Consider the following 24,545-nt stretch of genomic DNA (forward strand, 5'->3'; position numbering starts at 1 on the left):
TACAACCACAACTTACGTTGCATTTCAGACTTCGTCGTATTCAAGTTTTCGCGTACAATTAGACACAATTACACGTACCGTCATATACCAAAGTACCTAATTATGACGTGAATACTTTATAACATTGTAAGGAATGATTTCCTTCGTCACTAAAATATCGGTAAACGTAAGCAGTGGTCATATGACATTGAATGTGGGGTCTGTTAACAATGTACAACTACCTGTCGAAAGAATTGGAGCGAACTCAGGCATTTTAGATGACACGTTCCAATTATGCGTAATGGTGGCTGCATATGTAGCACTCTCAAATTCGAATAATGGATGCCTCTAGTATCCAGGTATACTTGGCCTACTCACTTGTATACTAACCACTGCATACAATGCCGAAATGCATATTCTTTACAATTATGTTGTACTATGCCAAAATAGACCTCAGTAGAAAAGAAATCATCACCCTAGTTGCTTGTTGACGTATATTTACGGGAAGGAGAAGGCCTGTGGTAGGGCATTCGCATACTCGGCACAAACAATATTCAGCTCAGTCTACCTGTAAGCTTACAATGCTCTGCTTGCCACACAATGCGGGGACAATGCTCTTGAGATCTCTCAAAATTTCTCGCAAGAAACAGTGCCTGTGCTAGCCAGTCTCAGAATACCCATCACTAGTTACACCTTTGATATGGATCCTGTATGTTATCATAACAGATATAACAACCATTTCTGTGACTAGCTCCTCTCCTAAGAGGAAATAAAATCCAGATAATCAGATTAGAACAAAAATTTAATGTACATACAAAATTTCATAAAACATATGCATAACAGAACATAATCTATAAAAAATATATTTTGTTTTTAAGAAATTTTGAAGAGATTTGAAACTACAAATTAGTAACTTTCCAATAGAACTGGGGCAAAATACCAGACTTTTAGTTGATGCATAATATGGAGTTCTCTCACACAAGATATAAGAAATTATTAATCTGAGTTCACCCAGCAAAATAATATATCTTTCTGGAATGTATATACTGATCTGAAGCTCAGTTTGGAACTAAATATTTGTTATGTTTAGACTGATGCTTACATAGGCCACATTAATAGACATGATATAGTTTGGGTTTTTGTCATGTGAGGTAGGCAAACTTCAGGGAATCCTTACATTTGACAAAGACTTTGCACCACGCTCCTTGAAGAGAAACACGAAAGGTATGTCTATAAATATGTCTTAACTCTGTTAGATGTAATAGAAGACAAAATATGGATTTAGCTCTTATGATTTCTTACATTAAGTAAATACAGTAGAACTTGGTTAATTTGAATCTGAAGTGTCCAGAAAATAAAACTGAATTAACCACATATTCATATTAAACAATACTGTTTCAGTGCTGTACTGAAAAGAATAAAGCAAGTTTTCTGACACTACACACTGTACTAAACTGGCCAACAAAAAATGTGAATCTCTTTGTAAAAAATGAACTGGAAACAAACACTAACTTACAGCAGCAGCTTCAGCAATTTTAGGGATAAGAGATCATAAATGCCACTCCATGAGCTGCTTTTCAACCTTAAAGTGCTAAGCGCCAACTTTATTGCATCCACAAGCATAAAACCTTTCAGGTTTTAAAAACTTTTGCGAACCAGAGCGTAAGCTACTGGTGGATTATCAGCATGTGCTGTAATTGTTTGCTAATATTATGGTTAAGGGTTGATTTATTATGGATTTTTAAAAATAACTTTACAGATGGAAAAAAGTTTAATCTGGGTGATACTGTGATGACATCATGATGCGCAATGAGAAACATTGCTATAAATGAGATGATTGTAATGCAGAGACTTCTGGAAGCCTATCTGAGGCCAAGAAGACCCACCTTTGTTGTGCAGCTTACTCCCTAGCACCAAGCAACATGATTAGAATTTGCATATCAATTCTGGAACTGGTCTGAGGTCCAGTGGTCACGATTTTATCTCCAGTCACCTGACGGGGGATTGATATTCACCCTATAATATGTCCGAGATGATGTCATTTGGAGGGGAATGCATCATGGTTTGGAGATGCTCTGATTGCACACCAATATATTGAGAGGTGTTAACAAAGCATGTAAATCCCCTTTGCTCCATTTATTGACAAAAAATTCAGATTGATGCACAACAGTATCTGCTCCATGTCACTCGTGTACTGGTATTTCTTTGCGACATTGGAATATAAACCCTGAACTGACCAGCACATAGCCCAGACCTCAGTTCCAATGAACACCCGCAGGATATGCTTGAGCAAAATGTCCAACATCAAAATGTTGATATCCTGTATTAATTAAGACCAGCACTATTGTGGAACACATGCACATCCCCAGGCAACTATCCACCACCTTGTGGGTAGCATGCTGTGGCATATAGAGTCTATCATAGCCAGGGTTAGAAAAACACAATACCGGAGAGAGGAAAGTGGTCAGTGACAGCAAGAGAACGTTCAGTTACAAGTTCCCTGCCTGTGTCCCTTTAGTGATATTCAATGAAATTGCAAAAATGTGCAGCTTTTTGGTAAACATTATAAAATATTGTAAGAACAACTTGACTCTCAACTCTAATCAGAATAATGTGTGCAAGGCACAGTCAGTGCAATGTGTTGTGTAATCAATTTAAAAAATAAAAAGTTTCAGGTAAATAAATACAAACTTAAAAATTTAAGTGATCGACTTTTTTACCAGTCAATATACAAGCACTTTACTGTAAATAAAAGTAGTGCACATTTCTTACTAGTTTTGGCTCGGTAGCAAAGCCTAGGTGTTTTTGTTTAATTCATCTGTATTTAATGGTGGATATTTAACCTAATATCCCCATGCTCCATTTTCCAAGCCTCCAGTGGAATGTCTCATTTCATCTGTTGGCAGCTGTCAGTCAACTCCATGTGGAGTTCTGGGTTTAGGCCTAATGAGTGGATTTTCCCACTACAGAAAGCCGGAAGGAATGTGCTGATACTTTCCGGCAGCCAAGAGCTCGAGCACTTTCTTACCTTCACAACTACTACAGGTCCATTTCCAACACCAGCATGATTCTACACAACATTTCTCTTCCCAGGCAGCATTTCATCATCTAAATACCATTTTTTGAAAATTTAATAATTCTGATAAGGCATTTTTACTTTGAATTAAATAATATAATATTCAAATTAAACTCAAATGTTTAACTGTTATAAAGTTTGAATTATTCATGAATTCAAATTAACTAAGTTCTACGGTCTACGTATCAGTTTAAAATAAATATCACTGTGGCCAATTTTTAAGCTTTACTGATCTGTACTGCAACCAAGGCAGGTATTTATAATGGGACTCTGTCACTAACATTTATATTGCAAATTATACTGAATCTTTACATGATTAAAATTATATCTTAGAGTTTACTTGATATTTTACTCTTTAACAATTTTTCAAAAGTAAATTTAAATTCTAGTTTTACTGTTACACTAATGAAGTGGCATTATCTGATTTTCTCAGTTATGACTAGATGGGTAAATTTTGATCAGAATAACAAAGTGCTGTAACTTCAAATTAGTTTTTAAATCTCTTAATAATAAATTGCAGTTATATCAGCCATACATCTCCAACAATAATCCTATTCAGTCACAAAATTTCTTACATTTTGGTTATTGAGGGATCATATATTAAAATCTAAATTGTTACCCCTTAATTTAGAGAAAATTTCATAACTTATTAACATATTCAGATCTACAGAACGAGATTCTGAGCCAAAGTTAACAGGTTCTATACTGACTCAGTCTGATTGTATTTGAAAGTGGTTAAATACACCACCTTCGTAACAGTTAATTTACTGGCATGTAAAGGAACTCTTGCCAGACAAAATTCAGGCATACCAGTTTCTTCAAAAGTCATAAAAGTAGTTAGTGGGATATAAAACTAATAATAATATTGTTGAGGTTTTTTTTTTTTTTTTTTTTTTTTTTTTTCAAGTTAGGTAAGAGAGTCAACTAGCTAAATTGAATATTTGGTGGAGGTGCTCATCTTTTATGCTCAAGATTGTGAGACTGAATTTCACTGCAATAGGTTGGTATTTAAGAGTGCTTGAACGCAAGAGACCATGCTAGTAGATTTATTGGCAAATTAAATGACCTCTTTTCAGGGCAAAATTATGGCACTCTGGTATCTCCCAAAATTCACTGTAGCGGAAGAGACATTAAACACATGTTAATATTATAAAAGAGATATTCCCCCTAACCCTCTGTTTAATGAACAATGGCAATATTCATACACAGATTAATAGAGCACCAATATCTAAGCACAATATACACCCTCAAAATTTGGAATGAAAAATGAGATGGCTTAGGCCATGGAAAGTCTTAGCAACAACAAGAGATTACCCAGAAAGCACAGATAGAAAAGATTATTAAAGAATGCTTGATACAGGTCAGTAAGAAACAATGCCAGGTTCAGCTCGATACCAATTGATCACCATCCACTCTCAACTACTGTTGAGCACCTTCGCGATTTCATAAATTGCGATAAACTCTTCTTACTGAGAAAACAATTTACAGTATACAGTATAATGAGAGAACACTACAAAATCAACAGCTTAAAAAAAAAAAAAGGAAAAATAGAGAATAAAACAAAGCTACTCAATATTTGAAAAGGATAAAAAATTCACTTAATACTGACATTTCATTCTATCAAGGTTTCTTTGTTTTATCTGATAAACACTTGTTTGTAACTGTAGCATTTTCTTTTACAGATCATTATAAGATGATAAGCTCTTTGTGCAATACATAAGTTAAAGGATTTCAGTGCTGCAATTCCTTGTTTCCTGTTTTCTTGCATATTAATAGCCAAGCCAAGTAAATTGTTTATTAGCCCTAGCAGTGTTAACTATATTAGGGAACACAGGCCTAAATATTCATGAGATTCTATCTACTGATGGTTCAGGGATTAGCATGTCATTTACTTAGGAATGTTGCTGTTCTTGTAGTGGTAGGAGCTAGAACACTAACCAGTCTTTCTTACAGTACTGTTTTGTAAGTTATAATAGACATGACCCATTATTTTCAGCATTGCAGAAATGGATATACCTCACCCTCCCAAAGACAACCCTGATGGTAGATAAAACTTCATATTGTGTGTTGCTTTGGTCAGTCACTTCATTCTTTCTTGTTGTCTGAATATTGCAGCACATTTGTACAGAATACCATTTAATTAGTGATCGTCAAACCCAGGCATAGGGTATTTGCCTGCAAAGGATCTGACATCTTTCTTCAAGTCTTCAAGCTTCTGTTTAATTTCAGGATTTGTTTCCAAGAAATCATTGAAATCCTTCAGTTTCTTACCTGCAAATCAATTCATTCTTAAGTTATATGCAATCAAATAACTCATGTTAGTTATTAACACAAGGAATCACAAATGTTACTGAAGATTTTTTTCTAACGTACCACACTTGCTCTTTGCCTCAGCTGCAATAACCACAGCACGGTCAAGAAATTCAACCACCTTGACAAAATCCTTTTCCTTGAACTGGCGCGAGGTGAGTGCTGGAACACCTTTGAGAAACAGGAATAATGCAAGTTGTACATTGTGAAGGGGATGTTTTTACAAACTACATCACTCATATCAATATACACTGTATTCAGTCATCACTAGGGCAAGGATGTTTAAGACCTAAAAATACTCCAAATAAGCAAGCAAATATGACCTCAAAAGTGACAAAATATGACCCAAAAATGATTAATCAAAATATGGCCATATTAAAATAAGTTATAAATCGAAACTGCAATTCTTTTGATACATTTTTGTTAACTAAATTCTTTCGCCCCATCCCCATGGCACTACAGCCCTTGAAGGGCCTTGGCCTACTAAGCGACCACTGCTCAGCATGAACGCCTGCAGATTACGAGGTGTCGTGTGGTCAGCACGACGAATCCTCTCGGCCGTTATTCTTGGCTTTCTAGACCGGGGCCGTTATCTCATCGTCAGATAGTCCCTTATTTCTAATCATGTAGGCTGAGTGGACCTCGAACCAACCCTCAGGTCCAGGTAAAAATCCCTGACCTGGCCGGGAATCGAACCAGGGGCCTCCGGGTAAGAGGCAGCACGCTACCCCTACACCACGGGGCCAGCAACTAAGTTCTTTACTTTCATATACATTTTCTGAATATACATGTTTTGCAATTATTCACAATCTATTGTCTTTGATTCACTTATCAAACATTTGTGAATACATACCTATAAAATACTAAATTAGCTAAGATTATCAGATCACATAACATTTTAAAAGTCCATGGGATTGTTGTACTGAAAGTTCAATACTTCTCACAATTTCAATACTTGCATGAATTTCTAAGCTAGCAGCTTCTAAACGAGCAATTGCAGTCGATATAATTCCAAAGTTCGACATAACATATGCCAGACTTTCTGACAAACTGTTGGAAAACAATTCTTGCACAATCTTGATAGAAGAGGCAGTGTATTCCACTTGTATTAATTGCAGATGTGATACCGAGAAGCACTTTTGGATACTAGTTCACATTCGATAAGATGATGATTTTGCACAACTACAGCTGTCGTCAAACCGCCGAAATATGACGTTTCTATGAAAATAGCTCAAAATATGACCTTATGACAAAAATAGCCTAAATATGCATTTATACGACAAATAAAAATTACTTAATTGTGACGATAATCACCGGATTTGTACCAAAATCCAATCAGGCAAGAAAATAGAGCTAAAGAAAAAATATGACTTTTCCTAAACATCCGAGCCCTACATATAGTCCAAGAATCTGGTGTACAGAATGCTCAATATTTAGTTATGAAATGTATGAAGTACCAAGATAAACTTTTTTGGGTGGTTTCCCATTTTCACACCAGGCAAATGCTGGGGCTGTACCTTAATTAAGGCCACGGCCGCTTCCTTCCAACTCCTAGGCCTTTCCTATCCCATCGTCGTCATAAGACCTATCTGTGTCGGTGCGACGTAAAGCCCCTAGCAAAAAAACTTTTTTGGTCAATGAATCTATGTTTGTTCAAGCTGTCTTCGAGTGTTAGGGTCATTCATGGAGATGCTACTGGAACTGATAAAAAAAAAATATTTAAAAAAAGTAAATAGTTGTGAAGAATATTTTCTTCATATCTTCAAAATACCGGGTTTCCACAATTAAAGTTACAGTATTCAGCGCGGTACAGCACGGGCTGTAATGATCATAGGAGTCTGAAATTTCGTAGGTATGCTAACTAAACAATGCGCTCACAAATTATTAGTTTCAATTTTTGCCACCAGATGAAAATATGGTGCTGTAAGCAGTCAGAACATGCACTATTACGTAACTGTGAAATCAAAATGTTCTTCCGGTAGAAATGCATTGTGTCAGTTCCTTGGTTGTTGCTTGGTGACGCATGTTGATTCCTTCTGTGAAGCGAAGAGACCATGCACTACTCGTGAAGTTGTTTTATCGGAATGGTAGCAATAGCAACGCTGCATTGTGGGAATATTGCTGACAGACACAGCAGAGAAGAGGTCCCATAACAATTAATGGGCTGAAGAAAATGATTAAGAAATTCAAGGAAACAGATGAATTAGGTGTCGCACCAGCGAAAGGATGGATGTTGTTGATGAAGTTGCTGTAGCAGACCGTGCAGCATATTCTCCGAATTCTGTAACCAGTGCTCGAGCTGTGTCACGTGAACTGTCGCTACTCCAGTCAACAGTTCACGAGATTTTGCGGTGCATTTTACATTGGTATTCCTACAAACTTCTTACCGTTCACAAATTGAAACCCTAAGATGTTGCACAACGCTGTGACTTTGCCCTTCGGTTTCTGGCACATGTGGAAGTGAACAAATCTGCCAAGGAATATTCTGTGGACTGACGAGGTGCATTTTACTCTGGAGGGTGCAGTGAATGCACAGAACTGTCGCATATGGGGTTCAATTCCTCCAAACATTGTACAGGAATAACCATTGCATTCAGTTTACGTGACTGTTTGGTGTGGTTCTACAAGCTCCTTCATTCTTGGTCCATTTTTCGTTGAGAAGATGACCCCTCATTGGCCTGTTAGGTGTACAGTGACATCTGCACGTTATATGGACCTCCTTGTGCAATATGTGATTCCACTTTTGCAGGAATGCAACTGTGAACATACTGTTATTTTCATGCAAGATGGGACAACACCACATATCGATTGCCATGTGAAAGAATTGCTTTGATAAATCTTCAGTAACAACCGCATTATCTCTAGGCATTTTCCAGATGCGTGGCCTTCGAGGTCCCCCGACCTTAATATTGTGACTTCTGGTTGAAGGATCTTGTCTATCTGGGACATGTCTGGTCTCTGCCTGATCTAAAGGCTAGCATACGGTGACATGTCACTCTGATTTCACCCAATATGCTGCGAGCTACTGTCAACCAGGCCGTGTTATGGATGCAGCATGTTGCTGTGTTCAGAAGCCAGATTGAACAGTGTTTGTAACCATAAATGCTAATAAACCTCCCAGAACCACCATTATCATGTGTTTGATTTTTCCTGCCTTTTTTCTGTGACCCCTACCATTGCTTACAGCACTGTATTTTTGCCTGGTGGCAATACTTGGAACTAATAATGTTAGTGGCATAATTCGCGAGCGTGTTGCTTAGTTAGTATATCTAAGAAATTTCAGACTCCTACGATCATTACAGGCCGTGCTGTACTGCAGTGAATAACAGAACTTTAATTGTGGACACCCATACTTAGTTAATTGACAGAGGCTTGCAGAGTGAATGCTGAAAGGTATAACAGTCTGTAATAAGTGATGTATTTATGTACATACATACAATGGAGGAAAAATAAAATCCCAACATCAAGAAGGAATTGTGCTAGATAAACACAATTCAGGAGGCATGTTTGCACATCTGAAAGATGACGCCTATTCAAATTTGCATGCTAGTTGACGAAGAGTGATGCTAGTAGCATCACAATGATCTTGCAAAGCAAGTTTGCTTCAAATATATGCTGTACACTTTTTGAGCATTAGTCATCATCCGATGTTGATGTTGTGAGGTAGGTGCGATTCAAACATGCCTTTGAGGAGACAAAGAAGGCAGTATCAGTAGCTTACTGTGTATGAACAAGGTTGTGTAATAGGGCTACAAGAAGGTGGGTGATTTTTTTTGCAATATTTCAGAAAGACTTGGCAGGAATATATACACAGTGCATCGGTGTTGGCAATAATGGTCACAGGAAGACACTGTCTCAAGAAGACTGGGATCCAGCCGCAAACTTGCTACTACGAGAAGGAAGACTGCTGTATTCACTGCATGGCTGTGGTGGATTGTACTGCATCTGCAGCAGCCATTTAGAGCTTAAGTTGTCATCAGAGTGACACAGCAAAGGTTAAAAAATCAATTACTTGAGGGGCAACTCCAAGCCAGATATCCTGTAGTGTTTATGCCACTAACTCCGAATCACTGTCATTTGTAACTTCAGTGGTGTCAAGCTAGATCTCACTGGAGGGTGTAGTGGAGATCTGTTGTGTTCTCAGATGAGAGCCGTTTCCTTTTTGCTGCCAATGATGGACAAAGGTTGGTAAGGAAGAGGCCAGGTAAGCACTTGGAACCAAGCTGTCTGTGGCGTCAAAACACTGGATCTATGTCAGGAGTTATGGTCTGGGGAGTAATTTTGTTTGACAGCAGGAGCACACTCGTCGTCGTTATCCCAAGAACCTTGACAGCAAATATGTACATCCGACTGGTGATTAAACTGGTTGTGCTGCCATTCATTTGCGGTATTCAAGGGAGCTTTTCCCAATAAGATATGCTCGTCCTCCTACTGCTGCTGTCACCTAATATGCCTTGGCCTGCATGATCGCCAGACCTTTCGCTCACTGAGCATGTATTTGACATTATGGGGTGACAAATCCATGAATATATTATTTGCAGATGATATTGTGATTTGGGGAGAAGAGGACATGAAGGTTCAAGAACAGTTGGATGTGATGAATGGGGAGATCGGAGAATGTGGATTGAAAATAAGTGTAGAAAAGAGTAAAACTCTTGTTATGACTAGAAGGGAGAAAGAAGAGAAAGGTCAGATTAGACTTGCAGACAAGCCCCTGGAAGTAATAGAAACATTCAAATATCTGGGGAGTGAATTAATGGAGAATGCTTGACTGGATGCTGAGATTAGTAAGAGGATTCAAGCTGAAAGCTGTTTCTATCATAGTGTAAGAAATATGTTATGGGGCAAAGATGTGCCAATGGAAGCAAAAGAAACTATGTACAAGATGTATTACATACCCATAACAACGTACGGGGCAGAAACTTGGAGAATGACGAAGAAGGATGAGAGTCAAATACAGGCAGCCGAAATGAAGTTCTTGAGGAGTATGATACACAAGAGTAGAAGAGACAAAATAAGGAATGAAAAATTCCTCAAAGAAATTGGAGTGGAAAAAGTGAATGATAGAATAGAGAAGAGCCGATTAAGATGGTTTGGGCACATAAAGCGAATGAGTGATGAAAGAATGCCAAAAAAAAAAAAAAAAAAAAAAGTGATGGAAATGTAAATGCCAGGAAGGAGAGGCTGGGGATGACCACGAATGAGATGGAAGGACACAATCCAACGCAGTATTATAGAAAGAAAGCCGAAACGGGACACAGTGTTGGAGGAGGAGTGGTGGAAAGACCAAAGAAAGTGGAGAGAAACCATATTTGCCCCTACCTGGCTACAGCTGGATAAAGGGAAATGATGATGATGATGATGATGATGATGATGAAATCCAGCATCATCCAATACCAACATTAACTGTTGCTGATTTGACTGTGACGTTTACATGCTTGCATTCAAAATCGTGGTGAATACAGTGATTATTAATGTACCACTATATCACATTTTTTCATTTTCATAGGCCTACTTGAACTTCTGGCCTAGAAACTTTAATCAAGTAAATGTTACCCAGAAAACTGCATTCCTCTAAACTAATGTATTCTTGGTGTTGGGATTTACTTTTCTGCCAGTATATTTACCATCATGTTCATCAACCCATCGTACCATAGATTGTCCATTAGGTCTCACTGTGACAACCAACATCTATAATGTAGCCCATCTTCGTAATTGTGTCTGCTTCTCCCCACAGCAGATGTCCAAACCATCAGAGCAAGTTCAATGCATTTTCTCCTAGTTAGCTGTAATATCAAATTATTTTCTAATGTCTATGTTGGAAACATAATCCAATTTAGTGACAACGGCTGTCCATTTCAGCTTCTTTGTCTCCACGGTGCTTAGTCGATGATTTGTCTCATGCATAACTGGCCAGCATTTGGTATCGCAGAGTGCAACAGAATGGTCAGTGTTGTGATAGATCTTTTGCAGGTAGTCTTTCATTCAACAATTGCAGATGATGCTTATTATCATTTGCTATTTCATCCAGACTACATTAACTCTCACATTCAGCTCTTTAATAAGTAGACCACAAGCCATCATCAGCAATCGTGAACATAAGATACTTAATTTTGTCACTCAGTGCAGATCCTCATCAACTTGGACTGTTCTGATTTCTTGTGCATCTGATGACCTATATCTGCACCAATCAATCATATCATTCTTGGCTCTACAATCATCATCATCATCATCATCATCATCATCATCATCATCATCATAGCTGCCTCTGTGGATCAGTTGGTAGAGTGTCGGCCTCCGGATCCCAAGATAGTGGGTTCAAACCCGGCAGAGGTAGTCGGATTTTTGAAGGGCGGAAAAAAGTCCATTAGACACTCCATGTCGTACGATGTCGGCATGTAAAAGATCTCTGGTGACACATTTGGTGTTTACCCGACAAAATTAATTAAATCTCAGCCATAGACGCCCAAGAGAGTTTCGGTTTACTCGGTCTGCCATCTAGTGGGCCTAGAGTAAAACGGAATGTCGAAATTGACGAGCAGACAGCCAGATGGCATCACACTGAAATGTCTGCATACGGTAGCTGAGGCCATACGATTATTATTATTATTATTATTATTATTATTATTATTATTATTATTATTATTATTATTATCATCATCATCATCATCATAGGGCCTTTAAAAATTATCCTTTCAAAAATGTCTCCAAAATTAGGGTGGGTATCTTAGGTAGCAGGATATGTTGAGAGTAAATATGGAACATTAATCATGATACATACCTAGTCTAAGTCCACTTGGTGAAAGTGCACTTTTGTCTCCAGGACAGGTATTCTTGTTTGCTGTAATATTAGTTCGGTTGCATACTGCCTCCACTCTTGCTCCATCAAGCTTTTTGGAACGCAGATCTACAAGCACAAGATGGTTGTCTGTACCACCTGATACTAGAGAATAGCCACGTTCAATGAGAGCACTTGCTAGTGATTTGGCATTTAATAATACCTGCTGTTGGTAAGCTTTGAACTCTGGAGAACAGGCCTGTCATGAGAAATGTACAAAAGTATTATGTATATTTAATGTAGAAACACTGCTTGCATATGCCAGGAAATTATTGGCAGGGAAAATAAAATATATTTTACCTGTTTTAGTGCTACCGCAACTGCACCTATAGCATGATTGTGAGGACCACCTTGAAGTGATGGGAAGACTGCAGCATTTATTCGTTCCTCAAAATCATACAGCTCTTCTTTCCCTGTTTTACTATCAATGCGTTTTGTGCCCCGGCGGAAGAAAATCATTCCAGACCTAGAAAATATGAGCAATATATTTTCTGAGGAAATAAAGGCATTTTATTTCTCCTAATCAAAATTTTGTTGAAGATGCAGACAATAAAGATAGATAAATAGACAGACAGACTGACAGCAATTTATTGGCTGTTATTCTTTAATTTTTAGATCTGTTTTCTCATCAATCTGTATTTAGTGGCAATTTAAACTTTTAATGTTTAGAGAAACATAACACAGAGTGGCAAATTAAGTGTGCAGGATCTGATACAGTATTTGTGCAGTAATGTCTCAACTGAAAAACTAAGAAATTCCTCTAATAGATAGGTTTTGTACACTCCATAGTAAGGAGGTAATTCATTTGTAGGCCACAGGGGTCATACAAATACTATTAAACCAATATTTATGAGATGTCAGCCCCATGATGTACATGTAGTGTGCCAGCCTTTTATGCAAAGTCGCAGATCAACCAGCTCAAAGATTTTAATTATAGATTAAGGGCTGGAACAGGGTTCACTCAGCTCTTATATGACAGGTAGTGGACTTGATCATGAAATCCAGGCAATATGGCTGAGGATGTTGCGATGCTGACCGTATGACATTCCAATTAATGGCTACATGGTTGGGTAGCAGTTATTTTGGCAGCTAAAGACCTGTAACTGGCTGCAGATGCCATGAGAGAGGGGGAAGGAGGAGGATAGTGAGGAGACACTTTCTTACCTAGGAAGACAAGTTAGAGAATCTGAAGTAATTCATCAGGTAAAATTTCTAATCCTGTTCCATGTGTTTGAGTAGATAATGAAAGGTGAAGGTCTGCATGCAATATATTGTACTCTAAATATTAGTAAATGTAAAATTGGGCTGCCTTGCCTAGGTGGTAAAGGTGTGCTCAGTTCACCCAGAATGATGTGGGTTCGATTCCCTGTCAGGAAGTTAAAAAATTTAAGTAATGAGATTTTCATTTCTGGAGTGGTGTATGGCCCTAAAGTTTATCAGTGAACACGAAAATTGAATACCAGGTTAATTCCCGGGGGCAAAGGTGGCTGGGCATAGAGCCAACCACTCTAACCTGCTTAATGCTGTGGTTATGAATAGTGAAAGCCTTTACCTTTCACTCATCCAAGGGCCTTTGTTGCCTATACGGAGATGGCTTAGAAACTGTAAAATGTCCGGGCATGAAGTAGGGTGAAGTACAGTGGAGATTATATGCCCTGAGACTGCTACAGTAGCTGTAAAGGTTCTACAGGAACGCTAAAAAGTGGCTATGATGAAGTCATGTTAGGCTTAGTTGGCCAATGGTGGATTAAGCAAATTTTTTGGGACAAATACAAGCATTGGATTGAAGAACTCAAGATGACAACAGCTAGGTGTATGTGATGGCTAACAACCTGAAGCTTCACCAGCTGTGAAACCCAAGAGAACACTTGGTTTTCATATTGGAACCTTGAATGTTCTAACTCTGGCAAATATTTAGCATAGCAAAGCTAGGAAGGGTGGAAGGTAAAGGCTTCCACTATCTGTAACCTCGGCACTTGATGATGAAGACTGGTTAGCTCTATTCTCGGCTGCCCTTGCACCTAGGAATTAATCTGGTACTCATTTTTGGTGTAGGCTGAGTAAACCACAGGGTTATGTGCACCTCTGGAAGTGGAAATCTTGTTTCTTAAAGTTTTCAACTTCCTGAAGAAGAATTGAACCCATGTCCTTCTGAGTGAACCGAGCATGCCTTTACCACCTTGGCCTGCCAGCCTGAGTTGCTCAAACGGTTGACGTGCTGGCCTTCTGACCCCAACTTGGCAGGTTCGATCCTGGCTCGGTCCGGTGGTATTTGAAGGTGCTCAAATACGTCAGCCTCATGGCGGTAGATTTACTGCCACGTAAAAGAACTCCTACTGGACTAAATTCCGGCAACTCGGCGTCTCCAAAAACCATAAAAAATGAGTTAGTGGGACGTAAAGAACATAACCTTATTTATTATTACCACCTTGGCCAAGCAGCCCGACAAATATTTTGGGCATGCAAAAATGACCAAAACTCTTTTTACCGGTGGTTTAATGTCAGACTAACACATCAAAGGTTTTCAGCGATGCAAATGGGAAAGGGCTAGGAGTGGGAAAGAAGTGGCTGTGGCCTGAATTGAGGTACAGCCCTAGCATTTGCCTGGTGTGAAAATGGAAAACTATCTTCAGGGCTGCGAACGTGGGATTCAAACCCACCCTCTCCCAAATGCAAGCCGACAGCAACGCGAACTCAACCACGTGACCAATTTGCTCAATGATTGACACTCCTCCCCAAGTCAGGAGAAGTAGTAATTTGAAACATGTGCCTGGTGTATGCAGGAAGACATACTATAGTGCCACCTATGGCCACCAAATGCCGCTGTTACTGCTTACAGATAGAACAGTGCTGTGTCATTTGTGCTGATGTGTGGGTGCAATCCTGGACAATGCTCATACAATACTACATAATAATAATAATAATAATAATAATAATAATGAAGGAAGTGTGGGCACAAAGAAAGGCAAATGCCTGTCTCTAAGTACTTTGCGTAGTCCTAATGGGCTCATTCGCAATATATATATAATAATAATAATCGTATAGCCTCGGGTTCCGTGTGCAGACATTTCGATTTGACGCCATCTGGCTGTCTGCTTGTCAATTTCGACGTTCCGTTTTACTCAAGGTCCACTAGATGGCAGACAGAGTAAACCGGATCCCTCTTGGGTGACTATGGCTGAGATTTTGTGAATTTTGTCGGGTAAATACCAAATGTATCACCAGAGATCTTTTACATGCCGACATCATACGACATGGAGTGCCGAATGGACTTTTTTCCGCCCTTCAAAAATCCGACTATCTCTGCCAGGTTTGAACCCGCTATCTTGAGATCCAGAGGCCGACACTCTACCTCGGATCCACAGAGGCAGCTATACAATACTGGTAAGGATGGACTGTGTGGTTTCTGCAGGGTGAAGAAGTGGTTGCTTCACACGTTCACACAAGTTTAGCAAATGCATGTTGAGAAGCAGCACCCAGTTGCACAACTGTAACAATGGCAGTCAGCAGACCACTGCCGCCCTGGCTGCTACTTGTGTGGAAGGATACTATGGTCGTCATGTTACAGCACTTCAGAGACAGTTAGGTAGACCAAGTGGTGGCATCTCCTGCTTTATTAAATAACTAGCTGACGTACCCGTGCTTCGCTATGGAATTCTAGATTGTATACAGAATTGTAGGTTAGGTAGAGTACACGTTGTGAGCAAGACTGCATAGATCTTTCTGTTACCCTAGAAACGCGACAGATAAATCACCAAACGTCTTTTCTCATATGAAGACTGCGTTAGGGAATTTTCATTGTAATGGCCCGTTTGCCTACCATCATTAACAGTCAGGTTGGGGTTTCCTCTATAATGGAAGACACTCCATCTCCATCTGTCTTTTTACATCCTCAGAAAGACTGCCTTAGTGGTTTTCCCAACTGAAACGAACATACGTTATTAGAATGACGTCAGTAGGAATGGCGCGAGTAAAAGCAATGAATTCACATGAAATACTCGATCAAATGAAAAACCACACATTTTCTCACTTTTAACGAATAATACTACGCTGCCGATCTAACAGTTCAAAGTTCCAGAGCTGGAATGACCAGGCCGCAGACAGCTGTGATACATGAACACTCTTAGTTTTTTTTTTGGGGGGGGGGGGGGGGGGTGGCGGTCAAATAGTGAAGATTCCCAGGGCTAAAGCTATGCCCTTTTACTAATCTGTTTCCTAGGAGTACCCAATGAGTTGGAAAATCTCAATTAACTACACTGGCGGCAGAAAAATCTATCTAACTTGGAGGCAAATTCTTCCTCCAAGCCAGAGGAGAAACCCCCTCTTCCCTGCTAATTTTGAATAAAATGAATGTAGAATTTAATAAAAGTGAAGATGAAGAAGCCCTTTTTAAGAAACGGCTCTTTTCAGGGTTGAATTTTGAGTTACTTAGTGAATTGTGGTGCGATAATTTGGAATATGCCAAAATTGTAATTATAGACCAGGTCATACTACTACTACTACTACTACTACTACTACTACTACTACTACTACTACTACTACAACTACTACATGAACCTTTGCCTTAACAGTGCACACTGCTCATTCAAACCAGCACGTCAGGGTGGGGATCGAATAGCTGGAATACTCTGATGAACCAGTGAGTCACGAACCAGCAGAACGGTATCAGAAAATGTATGAACCAGAGGAATGAGAAGCTAAAGAAGAAAGTTCTCTAACTCACAAGCTATTTCCCGTCAATATGCCGTCAGGCTGTTATACTCGGTACGCAGCAGTAATCCCATCTATCCGAGTTGAGTGGCAGCATAAGAGACAAAGAACATCACCACAAACAATGGTCAATGTAATGTTCTTGTTGATCAATGTTATGCAGTTTCAATATTGTAGGCCTTCACATATAGTTTTCTTCCGACTTATACCACTCTTTATGATAGTCAGTACGGTGAAATTGAATAAAACATAAATGGTCGGAAATTGTATTCTCTTATAACATGTTATGCAGTACTTTTCGATAGAAACAATAACATAGTTATTTCAAAATTCAATTTTAATTGCCTTCCCCTAAACTACAATTTCATACAGGGCGAATAAAATTGTTTATAATTTAGTCTGTAGTTTCTTATTCCCCAACTCTATATATCGACTTTCATTAAATTCTGTTAACCCATTTTCTTGTGGCTCGGTGTTGATATGGACTTGGCAACAAAAATACAAATTCATGAATATCTGTGTTATCAAAGCCGGTACGGTAACAAAGTATGACATAAATGATCAGAAATTTAATTCTATATAACTTTAGTTATGTAGTATTTATCGATAGGATCACTAATAATATAAATATTTGAGAATTAAATTTTAGGCCTTCCCCTAAACTACCATTTCACTCAGCGTGAGTAAGATGATTTATAGCCTAGATTGTAGCGGCTCATCCCCCGTCTTCACACACCGATTTTCATTAAATTCTCTTCAGCCGTTTTCTCGTGATGCGTGTACATACATACAGACAGACAGCCAGATTACCACCATTTATATAATATGTACGTAATAACAGCAGTTTGGCTACTATTGCTGCCATATTTTCTACTATGTTATGGTCTGAATATTGGAGTCAGTCTTGCTTCAAGGAACTGGAACATAATGTACCATTGTTTCCCTGTTTTCACTCCAGGCAAATAGTGCTGTATCTTAATTAAGGACACAGCCACTACCTTTTCAGCCTTGGCATTTTTTCTATTCACTGTCGCCAAACTTTAGAAACTATAATCTTTTAGCTTCATAGTCCGTATTGATAGTTCAAGCACACAAGTATGAAGGATGAGTTCTCCTAATCAATACTTTATTTTACATAGTGTCAATGTTATTTACATAAAAGGACAGTACCGGTTTCGACCTGTAAATAGGTCATCTTCAGCTGTTGAAGAACCTGCTTAATAGCGAATATACAAAATAAATACTACTAACATTAAAATTAAACAAGAATGCCATTAAAATAAATATGAATGCCACTATTCTAAAAAATGGTTAAGATAAATCTTAAATGTAGTGAACGTGCCCCACAGGCATGATTTGAGTAGAGACTCGTGTGTGAACATTGAAGTGGAAAAGGTCAATACAGATATTGTTATAATTTGTAAACATTTTTGGAATACTCAGGTTATTGAATGCAGCAGTTTTGAGAGATACTGTTATACAAAACACGGCCTCCATCTAAACAATTCAGGTAAATGAAAGACAGCAATATTGTTCTAGATTTTGTTAATCTTAAGATATGTACTGTAAAACAGGCAACTCCCTTGAGTTATAATACTGACCAGGAAAACTAGTAGAAAGAGCCAGCTGTACTTCAAGCTGGCTCAGTCAACTAGAAAATGAAACTCAGGAAAGTAAGGAATTTCAAGTTACCCAATTGCAACAGTCAAGTTTTAGGGACGAAGGGGGTCTGAGATTGCTCTTGGTAAACTGTCAAAGTGTAGTAAATAAACAATTAAAATTCGGTACATTGATGGAATCTTATGAGACTGATGTGGTGATAGGAGTGGAATCGTGGTTGAGAGAAGGGTGGGTAATAGAGAAGTATTTCCAGAAGGGTACACAGTCTATCGTAGCGACCGAGGAGATAAAAAGGGAGGGGGGGGGGGGTGTTTATTCTGGTGAAGGAAACTTATTGTTCACATGAATGGTTTACCGATGAAAGGGATGAAATATTAGGGATAAAATTAGTTTGTGATAATATGAAGGTTGTGGGAATTATAGGAACATAAGGCCTGGAAGAGAGGAAAGAAACATGGAAATATTTGAGAAAATAATAGATTATACTCTTAAAAACAAGAATAATTATATGATAATAATTGGGGAAGATCTAAATTTGCCTGAAGTTGAATGGAATGGAGCTGCAAGTGAAGCCCATGAACAGAAACTGGCAAATAAGTTCATTTGGGAGGGAGGATTTACACAAGAAGTACAAGAACCGACTCGTCTCAATAACTTACTAGATGTATTCTTGGTTGAACCATGGGAAATTGTTGATAAAACTGAGGTAATTCAAGGCATAGGAGATCATAAGGCTGTAATAATGGATGTAAGACTCGTACCAAAAAGGCTTAATTAGAGAGTTACACAAGACAAGAAATTGTACAGAAAAACTAAAGTTGATGTATATGGGACTTACCTTAAATCACAATTCAGTTGTTGGATAAGTGAAGGGAGTAATGTGGATACACTTTGGGCTAAATTTAAAGGAATCATTTGGGAAGGAGAGAAGAGATTTGTACCTGTTAAGAAGGATAAAATGACCTCAGACCCTGTTTATTATACAAGGGAAATAAGAAAATTAAAAAGAAAATATAGAATAGTAAACAGAAAAATCAAAGAGGGTAGGGAGAGTAGAGAAACTAGAAAACAGCTAATGAGGAAACTGAATAGAGTGAAAAAGGAAGCAAAAGAGAATTATATGAATGGCATACTTCAAGAGGGTAATGACCACAAAGGGAAATGGAAAAAGCTGTATTCATATACGGGGAATCAAAAAGGAAAAGGAATCAAATTCCTATAATGGTGGGAGAAGGGGGTGAACACTATTTAACAGATACTGAAAAAGCAAACTTATTTAGTAGGGAATTCAGAGATTCAGTAGACGATTGTCAAGAGTTGGAAACCGAAACAGAAGATAGAGAGGGAGAGAGACTGAGGGAAACAAGAAGCTTCTCATTCACAAACGAAGATATTTTCAGAGAAATCCAACTGCTTCAGCAAGGAAAAGCTGCAGGAAGTGATCAAATTACTGGGGAGGTATTAAAGACAATGGGGTGGTACATAGTGCCTTATTTAAAATTTCTCTTTGACTATGTCATAAATAATAGTGTAATACCAAAGGAATGGAAGGAATCTATAATAATACCAATTTATAAAGGAAAGGGTGATAAAAGGAAACCAGAGAACTACAGACCAATCAGCCTGACCAGTATAGTTTGTAAAATACCAGAGAGTTTAATATCAAAGTACATCAGAGGGATATGTGATGATAAAAATTGGTTCATGAGGAGCCAGTATGGATTTAGAAAGAAATTTTCTTGTGAGGCACAACTGGTGGGATTTCAGCAGGACATATCAGATCAATTGGATTCAGGAGGTCAGTTAGATTGCATAGCCATAGATCTTTCCAAAGCCTTTGATAGAGTGGAACATGGAATATTATTAAAGAAATTGGAGGGAATAGGATTGAACGTAAGGGTTACACGTTGGATAAAAACATTTCAAAATCAAATCAAAATCTCTTTATTTGCAAATGAGGTGTCTACCTCGGTGGCAAATGGTACACTAAAATACATTATTGTCAAGCACTAAATGTTAAATTAACAAGACACGAAGAAAATTTTCCTAGAATACAATATTATACAATTTACGCTAATAATTTGTTCTATTAAACACACACATCATCCTTAATAAATTTATATTGTTTACAAAATTCTACTTATAATATCTTACAAACATAGTCAACTCATATACAGTATGTGAAATTACTTCTAATAATAATATACAACTGGTATAAGATTAAAATTAGCATTGAATTTATTTACATATTTATATTTTACCCATTTTGGAACCTAAGTAGCATAACGACCTGCTGCGTCTTAACCAGAGCCCCTTTTGCCACCACTTTTCAGAGTTCCTGAAGGGCCTTCACAGCTACCGTAGCGGTCCCAGGGCCCTCGAAGTCCCCACTGTACTTCACCCCTACAGGCAGTCCCCTACTTGGGCTGTCCAAACTCTATAGACCAGAGGATGGAATTAATTTAATCACACACATTTTTTATTTACAATATCCTGCACTGGTCGAATGCCCTCTAACATTTCATTTATTTTCTCTGTTGTTGTTTATTCTCTTCTTGAATATCTGTACAGATTTTGGAAAAGGATCAAACACTACCCCTGGTAAACTGTTCCACTCCTTCACGCCCTTCCCAATGAATGAAAATTTACCCCAATCGCTTCTGCTAAAATTCCTTCTAATTTTGTACTTGTGGTCAGTTCTACCAATATAATTATTTTCCAACTCAAGCCTCTCACGGATATCTCTCCATGCTTCTTCTCCTGTATAGGCTCTATATAATCCTATAAGTCTAGTTTTCTCCCTTCTCTTACTTAAAGTTTCCCAACCAAGTTCCTTTAACATTTCTGATACACTACTCTTTCTCCTGAAATCCCCTGTTACAAACCTTGCTGCTTTCCTCTGCACACCATCTAGTTCTTTTATTAGGTATTCTTGGTGAGGATCCCAAACACTGTTTGCATATTCCAATAATGGACGAACCATACTTAAGTAACTTTTTTCTTTTAATTCTTTGTTGCATCCTTTAAGTAGCCTCATTATGACATGTAACGATCTGTATGCTTTCCCAACAATGTCATCAACATGACCCTTCCAGTGCAAATTACTTTCAAATCTCACACCTAAGTATTTGCACTTGCCATCTTTAGGGATTCTAAATTCAAGGGTTCAGAGAGTCAAAGTAGAAAATAATGTATCGCAGGAAGAGAAAGTTTGGAAGGGAATTGCGCAGGGTAGTATAATCGGTCCGTTACTTTTCTTAATATCCGCAAATGATTTAGGGAACAATATAACATCAAAAATAAGATTGTATGCAGATGACATAATTGTTTATAGGGAAATAAATAACATTGAGGATTGTTAAGAATTACAAAGGGACCTTGAAAGTATCCAACAATGGGTTGAAGAAAGTAATATGAAGGTTAATGGAGGCAAATCAACTGTTACAACTTTTACAAACAGAAGCTTTAAAACTGAATTTGAATATACTTTGGATGAGGTAGTTATCCCAAAAGATGGCAAGTACAAATACTTAGGTGTGAGATTTGAAAGTAATTTGCACTGGAAGGGTCATGTTGATGACATTGTTGGGAAAGCATACAGATTGTTACATGTCATAATGAGGCTACTTAAAGGATGCAATAAAGAATTAAAAGAAAAAAGTTAAGTATGGTTCGTCCATTATTGGAATATGCAAACAGTGTTTGGGATCCTCACCAAGAATACCTAATAAAAGAAATAGATAGTGTGCAGAGGAAAGCAGCAAGATATGTAACAGGGGATTTCTGGAGAAAGAGTAGTGTATCAGAAATGTTAAAGGAACTTGGGTGGGAAACTAAGTAAGAGAAGGGAGAAAACTAGACTTATAGGATTATGTAGAGCCTATACAAGAGAAGAAGCATGAGGAGATATCTGTGAGAGGCTTCAGTTGGAAAATAATTATATCGTCAGGACAGACACAAATATAAAATTAGAAGGAATATTAGCAGAAGCGCTTGGGGTAAATTTTCATTCATTGGGAAGGGTGTGAAGGAGTGGAACGGTTTACCAGGGGTAGTGTTTGACCCTTTTTGAAAATCTGTACAGATATTCAAGAAGAGAATAAACAGCAACAGAGAAAATAAATGAAGTGTTAGAGGGCATTCGACCAGTGCAGGTTATTGTAAATAAAAAAATGTGTGTGAATAAATGAATTCCATCCCCTGGTCTAAGGAGTTTGGACAGCCTAAGTAGGGGACGGCCTGTAGGGGTGAAGTACAGTGGGGAGTTCAAGGGCCCTGGGACAGCTACGGTAGTTGTGAAGGCCTTCAGGAACTCTGAAAAGTGGTGGCAAAAGGGGCTCTGGTTAAGACGCAGCAGGTCGTTATGCCACTTAGGTTCCAGAATGGGTAAAAAAAAAATTTAAAAAAAAAAAAAATGCAATGTAAAGTTTAATCTTATACCAGTTGTATAGTATCATTTGAAGTAATTCCACATACTGTATATCAGTTGACTATATTTGTAAGTAGTACAGGAGATATTATAAGTAGAATTTTGTAAACAATGTAAATTTATTAGGGATGAGCTTTGTGTTTAATAGAAAAAATTGTTAGCGTAAAATGTATATTGTATTATAGGAAAATTTTCTTCTCTTGTTAATTTAATAATAATGTATTTTAGTGTACCACTTGCCACCGAGGTAGACACCTCATTTGCAAATAAAGAGATTTTGATTTGATTTGATTTGATTTGATTTGATTTGATTTGATTTGATTTGATTTGATTTGATTTGATTTGATTTGATTTGATTTGATTTGAAATACATATGGTACTGTTTTGGGGGTTAGAGGACTTTTTCCCTGGCCCCATGATTTCTACATATTTCAAGAATTATATTTGCTGAGGTTGGATACAATTCTAATAGTTTATCAAGAATCACTGACGTTCTGATGTCAAGTTCAAATATATATGTTAAATGCAAATACTATGTCCAACGGTTTTATGAGATGTTTCAAGGTGCATTGTTGGGCAGCAAATATGCAGGGACGTCGTATTCATTAGAATAAGAGGTTCAGTAACCTGTTTACAGATACATAGCTTATTCTCAGTCTATATCAATGCTGAAAAACATGCTAGTGAATGCCACTATACTAAAAATACTTAACGTTAAGATATATACATATGGTACAGTTTTGGGGGGTTAAAGGGCTTTTATCCTAGCCCCATGATTTCTACATATTTCAAAATTATATTTGTTTAGGTTGAAATTGGATACAATTCTTAGAGTTTATGAAAAATCACTGACATTCTGGTGTCAGGCTTGGATATCTAATGTTAAATTCCAACTCTATGTCCAACGGTTTTATGAGATGATTCAAAGTGCATTGTTGGGCCGCAAATATGCGGGGATATAGTGTTCATTAGAATAAGAGGTTTAGTAACCAGTTTACAGATACATAGCTCACTCTCAGTCTATATCAATGCTGAAAGACATGCTAGTCTATATCGAACTACCTTGTTGAGGTTTACTTTGCTGTATGTGACATATTGAAATCAATAAAAGTGAGTTTTGGATGCTCCCCTCTTCATACTTGCGTTCCCTCAGGTAAATTTTAAAAAACATCTGAGAAAGATGAAAAAGAAGGTAAGCATTAGAATAACTGATATATATATATATATGAGAGAGAGAGAGAGTGTGTGTGATATATATATGGATATGCCCTCGAGCATAGTTGGGAGCGTGTTGCACATTGTTGCATGTACGTCTTGTGGCTGTCGTAGCGTTAAGAAAGAGAGGTGGTGGGGAGGGGGAAGCAGCTTGTGGAGGGGGTAGTATGGGGTGGGGTGCATTTGCTGGGGGCATGTGGGTTTGCGTTTGCTGATTCTTTTTAAATATGTGTCTTTTAGAATGGGTATGGCTGTGTTGAAAAGAATGTTTGTTTCGTCTGTGATTGTGATTTCGTTTAAGCTGAAGTTAGGATTAGCGTATTGGTCCATGTTAATGTAAAAATCTTGAGCAATGGGTCTGTGGGGTT

At 38.0% G+C, this 24,545-nt stretch overlaps 1 protein-coding gene across 1 annotated transcript in view; it reads right to left on the bottom strand.

The window, feature by feature from the left end:
- Window positions 1-763: 763 nt before the first annotated feature.
- Window positions 764-24,545, bottom strand: part of LOC136874116 (serine hydroxymethyltransferase, mitochondrial) — a 104,098-nt gene continuing 80,316 nt past the window's right edge. The window contains exons 7-10 of the mRNA XM_067147672.2: window positions 12,504-12,669; window positions 12,147-12,402; window positions 5,429-5,536; window positions 764-5,326 (exon numbers count right to left, since the gene is read on the bottom strand). Coding sequence (XP_067003773.2) covers window positions 5,196-5,326; window positions 5,429-5,536; window positions 12,147-12,402; window positions 12,504-12,669 — 661 coding nt within the window. The 3' untranslated portion in view covers window positions 764-5,195. The remainder of the gene's footprint in view (window positions 5,327-5,428; window positions 5,537-12,146; window positions 12,403-12,503; window positions 12,670-24,545) is intronic.

This window comes from Anabrus simplex, chromosome 5, assembly GCF_040414725.1.
Source record: "Anabrus simplex isolate iqAnaSimp1 chromosome 5, ASM4041472v1, whole genome shotgun sequence".
Classification (NCBI taxonomy): domain Eukaryota; kingdom Metazoa; phylum Arthropoda; class Insecta; order Orthoptera; family Tettigoniidae; genus Anabrus; species Anabrus simplex.